Raw genomic sequence first — 15672 nt, forward strand, 5'->3', positions numbered from 1 at the left:
CCTTTCTAAATATCTGAGGACAGCATCTATTTTTAAAATCTGCTGGAAATGAGTTTGAGACCCTGAGACATGAGAGAGATAGTGACCATATGTACTGGTATGTCCAGTTCCAGCTTATACTTGTCATCCACAGTAACAATTAATGATGGCCTGTTCACCTGCAAGTGTCCTGGCATTTGTATGATAAATCATACGGTCACCTGGTGAGAGACAACCCAGTAGAGTGCAGAGTGTGGACTCTGCATTTCCTAAGAGGTCTCTATTTGAAACCTAGTTCAGACATGCAACTTACTCTCTATGCCTCAGTTTATTTAACAGTAAAATGGGGATAATAATATCTCTATCACAGGGTTGTTGAGCAGATTGAGTAAGCATGTGCAGCCTGCCTGGTTGAGTGCCCAATACCTAGTAAGTGCTCAGGGCTGCTTCCCCTAAGGGAGAGAGAAACTGCCTTTAGCCAATTGGCCAGTGGACTTCACTACATGAAATCATTCTCTGCAACCCTGAAATTCATAAACAACCTGGCTTTGGCTCCATTTGTAATTATCTTTTTTACATATTGAAATTGTCATTTCTTTAGGAGCTATGACATCAAGAAAATACTTATCTTTCAGAGAATGTCATTTGCACCTAAAAAATAAACTCCTGTTCACAAACTTGAACAGGACACTCTGGTTTATTGGATGCTGTTGCAAAATGAAGCCAGAAACAGAAATGACAGTATTGCAATTCATGGTGTTGAGGCTTGAGGAAGCCCCCAAAATTGTACTTCACTCTTGGATGGGACAAGTTTCAAATGACTGAGAGTGGACACAGGAGCCAGGCAGATGAAGATCAAAATATCATTTTGATTAATGATGAAGTTATTAGTATGAGGCCCAAACGGGTTCACCTGCTCACCTCCAACTCCAAACGGTCAACCAGAGGTTAAGTTTGGGTCTACAATAGATCCTTTTACTAATGTCACTGACTGGCATGAGGACATGGGAAAAGAAAGACAGAAGCTAAATCCTTCTCAGTGGAGAATTTTAGTAGATTAGTTACATTCAATTGAGAAACACAGGTATTAGTCACCACTGATCAGGTTACTCAGTTCTACATGTGGAGAGTAGGGGAACCATAGGAGACTAGATCTGTGTCACACTAATGGAACTCCCTCCACATGGAAACTTGCAACCAGAGGAAAGAAGATCCCCCATGACATTGTCGCCTATATTTCTCACTAAGGATTTAGTCACAGTAAAGATTCGATCAGATTGGATTTGTGTTATCTTTTGGAAAAGATGCCCAGAAATCAAATAAAAATGTATCAATTTTTCCAATGGTTGCTCAGAAATTGTACTGAATACCTTTACAATAATCAGTACCCTTCCTTTGTCTCATATATGATAATGGCCGTCAACTATTTTAATAACTTTGGTGATGGATGAGGGTCACTCCTAGCCTCCTATAGCATCTTAGCTGCTAAAACATATCAGTCACCTCAGAGGAGGCAGAATTTAGGTCTCCATTTCAGTCATATAGTTCCCTATTCATTTCAACTAGAGGAAGTAATCATTTTCATGGACCTCCTTCCAGCAAGGGGAAGAAGGTAAACCTTTGCTTACATCTTTCTCCCCAATGGCCAGGACATGGGACTCCAGCTGGGTCCAATTCTGAGAAGTAGCAAGGCTTCAATTTAAAAGTACAAGACAGCTGAACAGAAATTGCCTGTTTGAGTCCCTAAGAATTTGGACTCTTCCAGACTTAATCGAGATGGACAAGTGAAATGTGAGCATCCACCCAGGTCACTCAGCATGTTCTTCTCTAGGTCCCTGACCACTTGTGAGGCCCAGTAATTAAGACCTGTGAAAGGACACGATGGGGCCACTTAAATGGCTGTCATCTCTACTTTCAGTAGCTACATCAATAGTATTGAGATATGACACTCAGTCCCTTTAAAAGCACTGATTTATTCCTATCCCTCCAGTTGTGTAAGTCCCAAGGTATAGGCCCTGGGTGTTTTAGATTTTAATTTTATTTCACAAGTATTTATTTGAACTACTTTCTAAGTGAGGCTCTATGAAAACCAGAATGTTGCCTAAGAGGGGTGGGGGTCTCTGTCCCAAGGGGTTTATAATTTAGTGGACGAAACTTCCATTAAAACAAGGAAAAATAAAATAACTGCCAAAAAGATATGAATACAACCACAACAACAGTGGGACTACACAAGAATGAATAACTAATACTGCCTGAGAGAGTTAGGAAGGGCCTTGGGAATTAGTAACCTCTGACCTGGACTTGGAAGATTGAGTTGGGATCTCTGAGGACCCACAATAAATAGCACCTCTCTTCCTTATCCAAGTCCTGAACAATCTGAGAAATAAAAGAGGTACTTGATGGAATTCAAAATACTACTTTTAGTTGGGGGACAAGCTAGCACACATGGTGTTAAATCTGTTGGCTTAGTGGGTTTAGTGACTCCCCTGAGTTAGGTAGAATCTCACGGCGAGCCTTTATCTCCCACCCCCAGCCCACCACACACCTTCTGGGGCAGGGCCCCTGGAGGAGCCAGTGATCTCAGGCTTCCTACAGGCAGGCAGATGCCAAAAGGGAGAGAAGTGAGGCTAAGTGAGCAAGCCTACTTATTCTCAAATTTACCAAAGAGCCAAGTGAGTAAATGAGCATAGAAAGCCCAAGGATGTGCTCAGGGAAAATCCTCCCCCATGAAATCAGGAGTAGGAGAGAGACTCCTCTCTAAAAATTAGGATGGCTACTGGGAAGTTAAATAATCCTAGATGGAGGATCGTGAAAATAATCTGATGAGGCAGAATCAGAGTAAACAAAGAGTTCTGGAGGGAGATAAGGCTGCAAATGAAGGTTGGGTCCAGAATATGGGAGTCTTGTCTGTCACATGAAAGGATTTGGGCTTTTATCTATAAGCAATAGTAACCCACTAATGACTGTTATTACAAGGAAGACTGTGCTTATGGATAATAATCAGCAGTGATGCGATAATTATGAAAAATTAGTTAAGAAGCAATCTCAGTCATCCACGGGAAAACCAATGGGCATAGACACTGGGTATTTGGCATAATTCCTGATTTTATAAAAATTTAAATCAGATCTGAGTGCCCTGGATCTCAGGTCAGCTGATTGAGATAAAGTTGCTTATGTTATAAAAACATTTAAAATTTCTGTGGAAATACCTATAATGTCATCTAACCTATGAAAAAATCAGGATATACTTGATGTTAACTTAGTATCCTGCCTTCCTTGCTGTACCCCAAATTTTAGTGATAAACTACTATGCATAGAGCTGGGAATATAAAGATAAACCTACCAGAGAAAAGACATGTCCAAACATGTAATTAATGAGATGAAACTTCAAGACATATGTAAGGTACATACTTATTGGCATGTGCTTTTTTAAAAAGCAAATGCTATAAAAATATATAAATGAGAATGGCTAATTCTGCCTAGCAATGGGAGGTGGTCACAGGGAGGAAGCTGAGGAAGGCTTGTCTTTGAATCTGGGAATTGAAGGATGAGTATCAGTTTGTCACAGAAAAAAGAACATTCCTCAAGGAGAGAACAGAACCTTTTGCATTTGGAGCAGAGAAAAGAAATTGCAGTCTCCCTTAACTGATGCAAAGAGGTTTTTAAAAATAATTTTGGAAAGGTAAATTAATACAAATACCACCAGCAACATGTCCCTCTTTCTTTCTGTCTGCCTCTCTTACCCAGCTCTGCTCTGCACAGTAGGCTAGGTCTTCGAATGTTTTTTCCATCCATAATTCCCTTGGCTGCTCTGTTGCTTACTAATTTTTGTCAAGAAGCCAAAGGAACTTGTACAGGCTATGGGCCTAGATCCTGGCACAATTATGGGGGAGTGTGGGCAAAGTATTAAAAAGTAAAATGAATTAGAAACACTCTGATTACTTTACACTTGAGAAGGCAAGGAATGCCTTTTGATGTGGGTTTTGAACAGAGCAGAGACTAAGAAGACTATAGCTTTGTTTGGGTGAATTTTCTTGTAGACTTAGATCAATTACATTAAAACATCAAGCCTGCAAACAATGGCCCCAAAGAAAATAATGCTGGCTTTTCTTTTATGAAACTAATACTTGCCTTAAAGCCCATGGGATTGGCTGTTGGCTTTCTATTGAAATGATTCATGTGGAATGCTGTTTGGATGTCCTGGTTATACATGGACATTAATAGCAGAATATTTCAATCAGAGTCTCTAGTCACAAGGGAATAACTGTTTTCCATTGACTGAGTCAAAAGCTAAGTTAGTTTATTAGCATATAATATACTTGGAGGTGGTTTGTGGTTTATTGGTTTTGTTATTTAGCATTTATATGTTTGTCCAACCCACAGAACTCAAAAGACTTAACAAGCTGATTGAAGCACTGAGGAGAGGCCCCTGTAGAAGGCTCTGGGGAGTGATACAAAAAAATCACCTACCCCAAACAGAAAGTTTTAGCCTTTTGGATACATGAGAGAGGAATTGGGCTTCCTAAGCATACTATTGGTCTGTGTGAGAGACTATTTATAAAGTCCAGGCGTCCTCAAACTACGGCCCGCGGGCCACATGCGGGTGTTTTGGCCATTTTGTTTTTTTACTTCAAAATAAGATATGTGCAGTGTGCATAGGAATTTGTTCATAGTTTTTTTTAAACTATAGTCCGGCCCTCCAACGGTCTGAGGGACAGTGAACTGGCCCCCTGTTTAAAAAGTTGGAGGACCCCTGATTTAAACTTTGGAAGATCATGTTTCAAATTATTTCTTTTTTAGAGCACTCTTTTGGTTTAAACACATAAAATACATTTATTTTGCTTTTATCTTCATGGGAAATTTATACATTTAAAGTAGAAACATTATATAAGCTTAATAAATGTAAAGGAGAATCTTTATAATTGCATTTGTTTAACCATTTTGTTCCTATTAAGTGCCAGAATCTATTCTAATTGCTCTTTATAAATAATAACTTCTTTATTACTCAGAACAACCCTGTGAATTATGTACCTGCTCTGTTTGTTAGATACATTTTGGGGATATCAAACTATAGCAAGATGTATTTCTGCACTACTAGGATGTGCATGGTTGCAAATAATACGTTATTAATTTTGTGAAGTCTAGTCGTGCTGTCAAAGTTTACAGTAGCAGGAGGTAAAATAGCCCAGTGGCCCATGCTGAGAGGGAAAGTGGGAGTCACCAGGAAGCCAGCAGACGAACGAAGGTAGGGGTTAATCACAGGACTGAGAATCAGAGTCTGAAAACAAGGACAGGACAGATCCAGCTCAGTTCCAGACAGGCAGCCCACAGTCTCAATCAAAGGGGTGAGTGAGAGAGGTCAAAGCTTTCAGAGTGTAGGGTAGAAATGGGAGTGGTGTTGTGTGAAGAAGTACTTCCAGGAAAGCCCACTGAAACCGTGGCAAACCCCCGTATGGGGCCCACAATGCCAGAGAGAGAGCAGGCAAATGTCCCAGCCTCGTGTGCAAGCAGAAGATGTGCTGCTCTCCAGGAACCAAGGACAATCAAAAGGGAGTGATTGCTCTCTCCTCCCTTGGGTATAGAGCTCTCCAAAGAGGGGATCAAAACCCCTCCTGCTGCTGTTAGGGTCAAGTTCACAGCTAACTCCACCCTTGAAGTGAGAGAAGCAGAGCAGCTTTCCATGACCAACCAGGCTTCCAACCTGACCATCAATGTGTGCTCCAAAATGAAGGCCCATCCATCTCTCCCAGTCACTCACCACGGGCCCAGGGTCTCCGCTCCAATTCCAGGAAGGCACATCTGACCCACTGGAGGTCTGGAATTAAATCACCATTGAAAGAAGACAAGTAGGACTGCCCTTCTGTGCTTTGGACATTCAATGATCTGACAGGGGAGTGTGGGTAAGGGAAACATGGTGGAAAGATGGGTGTTCCTAGTCAACATGCCACAGTGACCTCCTTGTCTGTTTTATGATATTCCCCATTCAATCAATTTCCCCAGTTCTGTCCTTTGGCCTCTGATTTCCAGACAGAAAAGTAAAGCAAGAAGACAATGCCCCAAATGAAAGCTTGCTGGTGGGAGCTAGTACAGGATCTCTATGGAAATACCTGCAGCACTGATAATTCACAAAATAGATTACTTCAACAATATTCCAAACAAACAGAAAAAAATGGGTTTTGCCATATTAATTCAATGGATTTTATATTCTTAGTTCCCAGGATAAGAAATGCTATATACCATTATTTTTAATCTGTTATCACTGTCTCAGAGAGACATCCCCATTAATCCAAACTCTGTGTTTTCCATGTCTTAACAACCTCATATCTCCAGGCAGATGCTGAGGTTTTTATTTTCAAGATAAAAATATACATGCTTGCTTATCCTGAAATATTTGTATTAGCTTTCAATACTGGAAGGTTGTATTTGAAGGGGTTCCATTAGTTAAATACCAATAAGGGAGTTACTGGTGATGACAAGACATGTTGAGGATATCAAACTATAGCAAGATATATTTCTGTACTACTGGGATGTGCATGGTTCCAAATAATACTTTACTTGGAAATGGGTTATTAATTTTGTGAAGTCCTAAAGTGGGTTGAAAATTTATGCCTTGTGAAATCCCAACCTCAGGGAAAGACCCCAGTCATCTTTCAAGGCATTTCTTCCCCACTAGAGAACCATAAGTTTCTAAAAGTATAGCATCTTGTGTTTTCACTTTGCTTAATAGTGTGTGCATTACTTTATATTTCCAAATACTTTCCTAAGCATCAATTTAGGTGCAGAATTATCATGACAAAAAGGTGTCATAATAATGACACACATGATTGCCTTGCACTGGGTTCGGCACTCACTAAATGAGGACATCATCAGGATTTGCTAAAAGATATTTTGGTTTTATTACCCATTTCCAAGTAAAGTCAGACATATTCCAGTTATGGTCCTGTTATCCTAAATAGATATTGTATCCTACCTCCAAAACATGAAGGCAATATCTCAAACATCTGTTTCCATAGAAGCCTGAAGAGCTATTCTAGTGAATTAGATGCATTTTTTCTTGTCATGCCTAGATATTTTCTTGGGCTCACTCTGCTCCTTAGAAGCTCAAAGATTTCCAATAATGTTTTGTTTTACAAAATATAGTATATTAAAATATTCTCTTCTTGAACAATAATATTCTACAGTTGTACCTGGATATTCATGCAATGGGAATATTCCTAATTGTAAGAAGCACCTTAAACTGAATAAACAAGAATAGTTTTTAATGTTGTTAGTTAAACACAGCTAATTACCAGCTTTATGTAGTTTTCATAAATCCATCCCACAATTCAGACCACAGAGGAGAGGCACTAAAATTAAGGACATCAAGAATCTAAATCTGAAACTATTTGTGAAAAGCTGTGGTATTGTGCAAACTTGGGCCATTGCTTTTCAAGTAGGCAGTAAATGAGTGCCCATTAAAATGAGGCAAATAGCTTGACTGCTACTCTTCCCATCACGACAGTATTTGCTAATGTCCCCCAAGTCTGTATTTGAAAAACGCATGATTTTAGGTAGTTGCTGAGTTTTTAAGGGCCCCATTATGTAATCCAAATACAAGAGATGTGACCTGTTGATTGAATCAACCATTGATTCAAAGACCAGGCCATTCAAGTGAGAAGTTGGATGAAGGGTGCATGTTCAATGCTTTTTAATTTTATGCAGAACTTAACTATGCAAATTTTAAATTCTGCAACATAAAATATGGATAAAGTTTCACTATATGCATAATTTCAAAACATATGAATTATCCACACAAACTTCTAAATCAAGAATCACTTGATTCTAGAGCTGGCAAGGCCAGTGAATTAACTGTGTTTGTGTTATTGCTACATGGCTTTAGCTGTTAAACAGAAATGTCCACCCACCGCTGGCAGACTCAGTCTTGAATTGCTTAAGATTTCAGGAAGTCACCTCTCACATAAAACTCGAACTCTCCTTTCTAAATGACCTATACTGCAATAATCACATGAGTTGTGGTTAAAGACCAACCTGCTACATTCTATCTCTGTGTAAATATGAACCATTTCCCAACAGAAAAATCAATTATTCCTTAGGCTCATAGGCATTTTGGATCACATATGGTGATGTTGACTAAAACCAAAGTGTTAATTTAGTTTGATCAAAATTCTCAGTTATCTAAGCATTTCACTACAACACACCAAATGTTTTCACAAGTGCCTGAACTTATCATAGATTACAGTCTCATGTCAGCAGAGAGAGAGAGAGAGAAATAGAGAGAAAAAAAGGTCACATGGAATTTTAAGACATTTTTCCTCACAAAACCCAATCTTCAAGACAGTTTTGACACGTTTTGCTTATTGGGAGCCCGGGTTGAATTGCACAGCAGTCATAACAAAATGTGACCAAAGTCTGCAAAACACATTGATTGGGGCTTAATTTATAATTTGGTCAATCTGGTCAACCTGGAATCTTATAGAATATAGCTATTAAATGCATGGCTCATGCTCACAGTCTTATAGGCTACATTCTTTCAGTTCCAAAATTGCAAAAGCTGAAGTGTGGAAAGAATCTTACCTCTTCCTGCTTAAACAAATCTACATTGCTCTAAGATTAAATTTCTGAGAACTACTGCAAGTCTTTGGTTATAATGAAAAATTACTGCAATCAACTAAAGAACTAACCTACTTTTCCTCAAAACTAAAAGAACAAGTGTTCACAAAAATTTCCCTGAGAAATCTAGATAAAATAAAACTTTCCCCCCTAAATAATAGAGATTATATTTTTAAAGCTGTAAGTCTAAACAGCTATTTTTGTGAATGGTCAGTGGGTTTCACTAATTAAAGTATATATTTGTGAGGATCCTCAAAGACATTTATATTGACTTTTTTTTTAACATAAAGAAAATGATAGCCCAGCTAGTGTGGCTCAGTGGTTGAGCATCAACCCATGAACCAAGGGGTCACCAGTTTGACTCCCGTCAGGGCACATGCCAGGGTTGCAGGCTCGATCCCCAGTAGGGGGCGTGCAGGAGGCAATCTATCAATGTTTCTCTCTCAGCAGTGTTTCCATATCTCTATCCCTCTCCCTTCCTCTCTAAAAATCAATTTAAAAAAAACATATTTTAAAGTAAAAAAAAAAATGGTCATGGCCCTGGGCATCTAGCTGTATCTGCAGTGGATTCCCAAAATGTTTTCTTTATGTCAAAACTAAGAAAATATGCATTCTTGCCCTAACTGGTTTTGCTCAGTGGATAGCGTGTTGGCCTGCAGACTGAAGTGTCCTGGATTTGATTCTGGTCAAGGGCACATGCCCAGATTGTGGGCTTGATCCCCAGGAGGTCAAAGTTTGATTCCCGGTCAAGGCATATGCCCAGGTTGCAGGCTCAGTCCCAGTGTGGGGCATGCAGGAGGCAGCCAGTCAATGATTCTCTCTCATCATTGATGTTTCTATCTCTCTCTCCATCTCCAGTCCTCTCTGAAATTAATTATATATATGCCATTCTTGATATTTTAAAAAGCTTTTCTTTACTAATGAAGTCATATACTACAGATATTATTTTGTAAATTTGTGAATTTCTCTAGATAATTTTTAATACTCTATATCTAAAATATAATTTAGAAAAGAATGTGTGAACAGAAGAAACAAAATCAATGAAGAGAAATGAAGGGAGGGAGGAAAGACGCCTGTAGATTGTACTTCATCTGGAAAGTTAAGCCAATCAATGAAAATAGGCAGCAATAACATGATATAGTTTCCCTGGGCATAAAGTTTTGTTTGCAAATCCATCCCAGAACTTGTCTGACAGGCTTCAGTGAGCTTCATAAAAGAACGCAAGCCGATGTTCTTCGCAGATATGTCAATGTGTTTCATTTAGGGTGGGGTTATGGAAGAGTCCATTAGCAAGTTGTTCATGAGTAGGCATCAAAGATCCATGAAATCCTTGAAATTGCATACAGATATTTTTGTGACTGTCTGTATGTGCAATTATTTTTGTGGAGAATGAGTCACTAGCTGTCAGATTCATGAAAGTATTCAGAGATCCTAGTCTCTAAAAACTAGACTAAGAGGTTAATGTCCAAAGTGCCTTTCAAGAGGAATGTACTTAGTCCTCAGAGTCAGCAGCAATGGGGGCAGGGTCTTCATCACAGGCACCCAAACAGAGCTTCCAAGCAACCTTGTGTGGGAGTCATGAAGGGCTCCTGGGTCAAGGGGAGCAGCATGACCTTTCACGTCCTTCTCCTTGGATTTGAAGGAGTAACTCTCAAAACTTCTCCACACACAGAAAACTCTGATGGGACCATGAGTCATCTCTCTCTCCCTCTCTCCCATTTCCCTCTGGGGAACAAAAAGAAATCTTGGCATCTTGCCTTGAGCAACAATTTTCTGGGTGTTTTTTTTTTTTTTTACACTTGATTTAAAACAGCACCCATTTGTGTATAACTGGCATTTTGAGCCACTCCTTTAAGATGAAAATCAAGCCATGAAAAACTGATTTAGAAGTAAAGCAGGTCACACACAAGTGAAATAAAATCTCTTATTAATGGAGCGAGAAACCGAACCCCAAACCATTATTTCTCACAGGGAAGCAGTTTCTTGATATAAGATAAAACCAAAGCAAAAGGGGGAAGAGGGAGAACTGAGATGACTAAAGGCTAATTTTAATTCCTATTTATAGAAGTGGTATAGAATCTTGACTAGTTCTCTTTGAAGATAACTGCTTTGTGTACCTACAAAACCGTCTCATTAGCATGGTACTGCTCAATGACCTAACTATTCTGAGAAGGTTGAATGAGAAAATACAGAGTGATACCAAATTGAATAAAAGGACATCATTCAATGAATAAAGATGATGCTTGACATGACACTTAAAAATGAATTTGATTTCTTTCTCATGCCTCTTATGGACATTTGTTTTTAATATTTGTCTTTAATATGTTAGGTTGGACCATATGTAAGTACTGATGTTAAGGCAATTTTTACTTGAAAATAGCAATGTATTTTGGTACAGCGTGCATAGTTTAAATCCTTTAAGAAAGATCTGTGAAACCACTGAATTCCGCCAATGTTTACTGACCAATCATCAGTAGTGAAGGATGCAATAGTGGCAGATGGTAGATGCCATGTCCCCTGGTACCTGTTATGACTATTATGCTGTTTAGAATCAATAATCATGCTGATCATTTATGGTCAGAAATAAACCCATTACTTACCCAGTGGTTGATTCAGCAAGTTAAAATATGCCATCAGCTGATTTTCATAGTCTTTAATGAAAAGAATCATTTAGGCATTACTGCTGTGATGACTTCCAGAAGGTAGCAATTTAACTTCCCATTTTTCATATAACAAACAGAACCATTGAATACATACAAGACTTGCTTAAGATCACCTTTATCTTCCAATCTTTGGCTACTGGTCTAATGCTTCATCTACTGATCAGTTCCTTTCTCTCCGCCTCTCACTATGCCCTCGCCTATCAAGTATGGTCACCAGTGTCTTAACTGACCCCAGCATCTGGTCGTTGTTGGGAAAGGGCAAAGTCAACTAGACTTTCTGGGGGACATTCTGCCAAAGGGCTTTCTGTAAATTTCCCCTCGGTGTTTTTATCCCCTCATATGTTGTTACCTCCCGCTGTGCTCAGTAATTTTAGTTTGTGCTTTTTGTTTCTCTTTTTTGTTTCTTTGGTTTGCTGGCTTTGTGTTCTTTTCTCTTTTTTCCTTTTCTTTTCCTTTTTTAATGCAGGAATCGGTCAAGGCGTTCCAGTAGTGGCGCTCATTGTGGAAGGAGGACCCAATGTGATCTCAATTGTCTTGGAGTACCTTCGAGACACCCCTCCCGTGCCCGTTGTTGTCTGCGATGGGAGTGGACGGGCATCCGACATCCTGGCGTTTGGACATAAATATTCAGAAGAAGGCGGGTAGGTAATTTGCCAGGCCCCATAGGGGACCTATGAGTGCAAAGTTTGTGTTCCAAGCTTGGAAGAGAGGGTTTAGTTGATTAGGAAATGGGAGGCTGGTGGGAAAGAGCCAGGGAACATACTCGAAAGGTCCTATGAAGCGGCATATTCTGTAAAAGCTGTGCTGGGCCACACTGATGACAGAGAGGATGAGGGGAAGAAAGGGGCCTTGGGCCTTTCTCATTTCTTCATTAGCACAGCTAATCTGGACCATTTAGTGCAGGTTAGTAACTTGGGAGAAGCTGGGATATGCCGCTTCCAGGCTTGGCCACAAACACCAGCATCACCAAGCTGGTTTACAAATGCTAAATGTTTACAAAACCAATTGGCAGCCCGTGCTGTCAAATCCCTCTAAACTGGCTTGGAAAGGTGAATCTCCGTAAAGGCAACCCCTCTGGCCCTTATAAACACCTCTTGAATCCCTCGTGTCCTTTCCTTCAGCTGTCAGCCCCAGTGCTGCTTTCAGTAATCCAACACCCCGGCCCCACGGAGGACTTCCCTTCATAGCCCTCTTCTCCCCCTGAGGTTCCATTGAGTGAATTGTGGGGTCCAGGCACTCACAGATTATTAGATGAAAGTAATTTATTTTCAAGATGTGAATGAGTTGAAGGGGGAAAACTCAAGGGAGACATTGAAGTTTTAAATAAGGAACTTTCTAACCTGATCAATTCTCCTAACACATGAAACCAGAGAGAGAAAGGAACCCCAGAGAAGATGGGGTCTTTTATTCATACCTTTTATAATTCTACTGTGTTTACTCTGTGCCATGCACTGAAATGTAGAAAATAACATACCATTTCTACCCTCAAAGAGCTCACAGTAGTCTGGCTGGTGTTGCTCAGTGGTTGAGCGTCGACCTATGAACCAGGAGGTCATGGTTCGATTCCTGGTCAAGGCACATGCCTGGGTTGCAGGCTTGATCACAGTAGGGTGTGGGGGGTGCAGGAGGCAGCCGATCAATGATTCTCTCTCTCTCTCCCTTCCTCTCTGAAATGTTTGGGCAAATGTGTTTGTTTTCTCTCTCTCTCTCTCTCTCTCTCTCTCTCTCTCTCTCTCTCTCTCTCTCTTATTCCCTTAGTTATAAAGTGGGCCAATATTTACTATCAAAGAAGAAGGGAAAAGTAATTTAATTAAATTTGCCAGTAAGCAAACTTCAATTGTGTGCTTATAAGAATTAGCTTTTAGAAAAAGTATCAAAAGCTTTAACAGGGCTTAAAATAACTAAGCCCTGTTATTTTAATGCAGGAATCGGTCAAGGCGTTGTGTCTCTTTCTCTCTCTCCCTTCCTCTCTGAAATAAATGTGTGTGTGTGTGTGTGTGTGTGTGTGTGTGTGTGTGTGTGTGTGTGTTTTAAAGCAATCACAGTAAATCTAGTAAGTAGACAAGCTTGTAATTATAATAATAAAAGTGACAGGTGAGCTTGCCTACTTCAGGACACTTTCCCCTCCACCTCTCTGTCACCCAGGCTGCCTTAAAGTAACGAGATGCAGCATGGCAGCCCAATGCCGTCTCTTCTCTCCCCAGTCTTTCCTTGTCTCAGCCAGCAGCCCAGCACTCCCGGTGAGCCGTTAAATCGGCACCCTCACCTGGTAGGTGCATGAACCAAAATATATGAGAGGAGGAATAACGAAAAGCATGGGGCCTCTAGCTCAACGCTGCAAATACTGGTAGTTATTTTAAGCCCTGTTAAAGCTTTTGATACTTTTTCTAAAAGCTAATTCTTATAAGCACACAACTGAAGTTTGCTTACTGGCAAATTTAATTAAATTACTTTTCTCTTCTTCTTTGATAGTAAATATTGGCCCACTTTATAACTAAGGGAATAAAAGAGAGAGAGAAAAAAAAACATTTGCCCAAATGCCTCCATATCTATTACCAACAAGATCCTCAACTGTGCTTTGCTTTAGCCATAGTTCTCGTTGATTTAAATATAGAAATTTGTTCCTTTTTCTGAAATAACTAAAGAATTGATGCAGTTTTTATTTTTGGCTTATTTTTTGCTTCCTAGTGCTTGCAATTATTTTGTTGTATTTCTATAAAGTAGGTACAAGTTTGGGTTCACGGTGCATGTGTCTTTTCAGGAAACTAATGAAGAAGCAGGGTGTTCACCTCGGCGTTTCAGGTTTTCTTGGTCTATACACAATAAAAGTCTGTAGCTAGTGTCTATTTTTGTCATTATTTGGGGTTTTGTACCTTGAAAATGTTAAAATATTTGGTAAGTTACCACTCCTGACTCTGTTTTAATGACAGAGAACTGTTACGCATGTTAGAACTGGGCGGGACTTTATATTATTTAACCTAGGAGACAGAAACATAGAGAAATTAAATGCTTTGCCAAGGTCACACAGCTCATGATCCCAGATCAGGGTTCTTTCTGGTGTATTATAAATTCCCTGGAATGTGTTTTTTGGTATGTGCTTTAGTGTTTCTCATTTAGAGGTACTCTCTTTTAAACACTTAAGTTACCCTCAGCTGCCTCTTAGTATTATAATTTCCTGATTTTTTTATTATTCTGTGTATTCCAACAAAATAAAATCAGTGCATTCCAAGCTGATCAACCCTCCATCATGTGAATTCTTTTCCTTAACTAACCCAGATCATTATGCCCAAACCTGAAAATTAAGAGTCAGAAATCCCATGCCCCTTTAACCTTAATTGTCAGTTTTAGTTTTAAAACTAAAGTTTCGCTTTAGTTCTCATTATTCTATGGTCAAAATATGCAAGAGCACAATCTATATGGGATCTATACAAACATATGAACCATGACTGATTATCAAAGAATATGAAGTCATGCACATAACTAGTGTGGAGAGAAAGAATTAAGATATAATCTTATATCTTGGGGATTATTTAAAGCTAAAACTTTAAGGTTTTAAAGAAATATTTATGAAGTGTATAGATAAAAGTATGTTCTTGCTACTCCAGGAAAGCTATTATACATTTATCATGATAAAATGAGTTTGGAATGTTTCCGTGTGCCATCTGAATAACTGCCGGAATTAATCATGCTTATTTAGCTTGAAATGAAGTTGTCTAGCCACACATGTGCAGCCAATTTAAAAAATTATTTCCAAAGAACATGATTTTGCAGTAGTGTGCTGCTTTCTTTACGCTAAAAAAAGAATTAGCCCACCTAGACTTCATTCACCAAGGAAGATTTCTTCTTTGATTTCTAGCAAAGCCCAACAGAGTTTGGTTCATGGTTCACTATAAATAAATATAAATGCATAACTATTTCTTTATATAAACCAATGGACCTAAATATGTATGATTTTGCATATAGAGTTGACTATAGAAAACATACATAATTTTTACTTTTCAGTTACTTTGCTGATTTAAATATGATTAAAAATTTTAATTTATAGGTTTTTAAATAATATAGGCCCACGAACTATAAATGTGCATATCCAGCTAAGTAGCTAATTGTTTTATTTTCTTAAAGGTGTGAATAAAATCTTCATCTCTCCATTTTAACCTTTGTGACCTTGATACCGGGCCTTTAAATTCCCTGTTATTAAACCACTTTCCATGAATAGGAATTTAAAAGGGAATTTCTTTGGAAGCAAATTATAATTGGCAAAACTAATTAAGTTTTGTAAATGAGATTACTTGAGGTAGAAAGAGATATGACTGATCTATCAAAACACAAATGGGTTTATATAAAATAGGAGACAATTACAATTAAATTCTTACTTTTATTTTTGTCATTTTTTCCCTACCTCTGCTCTGTGGCATACACT

General features: G+C 38.9%; 1 protein-coding gene across 5 annotated transcripts in view; it reads left to right on the top strand.

Annotated features, from left to right (window-relative positions):
• Positions 1-15672, top strand: part of TRPM3 (transient receptor potential cation channel subfamily M member 3) — a 444564-nt gene that overhangs the window by 266547 nt on the left and 162345 nt on the right. For all 5 annotated transcript variants that reach the window (XM_079790372.1, XM_079790376.1, XM_079790373.1 and 2 more), the window contains one exon: positions 11719-11893. In XM_079790372.1, the coding sequence (XP_079646498.1) occupies positions 11719-11893 (175 nt within the window). The remainder of the gene's footprint in view (positions 1-11718; positions 11894-15672) is intronic.

This window comes from Cnephaeus nilssonii, assembly GCF_951640355.1.
Source record: "Cnephaeus nilssonii genome assembly, chromosome: 14".
NCBI lineage: Eukaryota > Metazoa > Chordata > Mammalia > Chiroptera > Vespertilionidae > Cnephaeus > Cnephaeus nilssonii.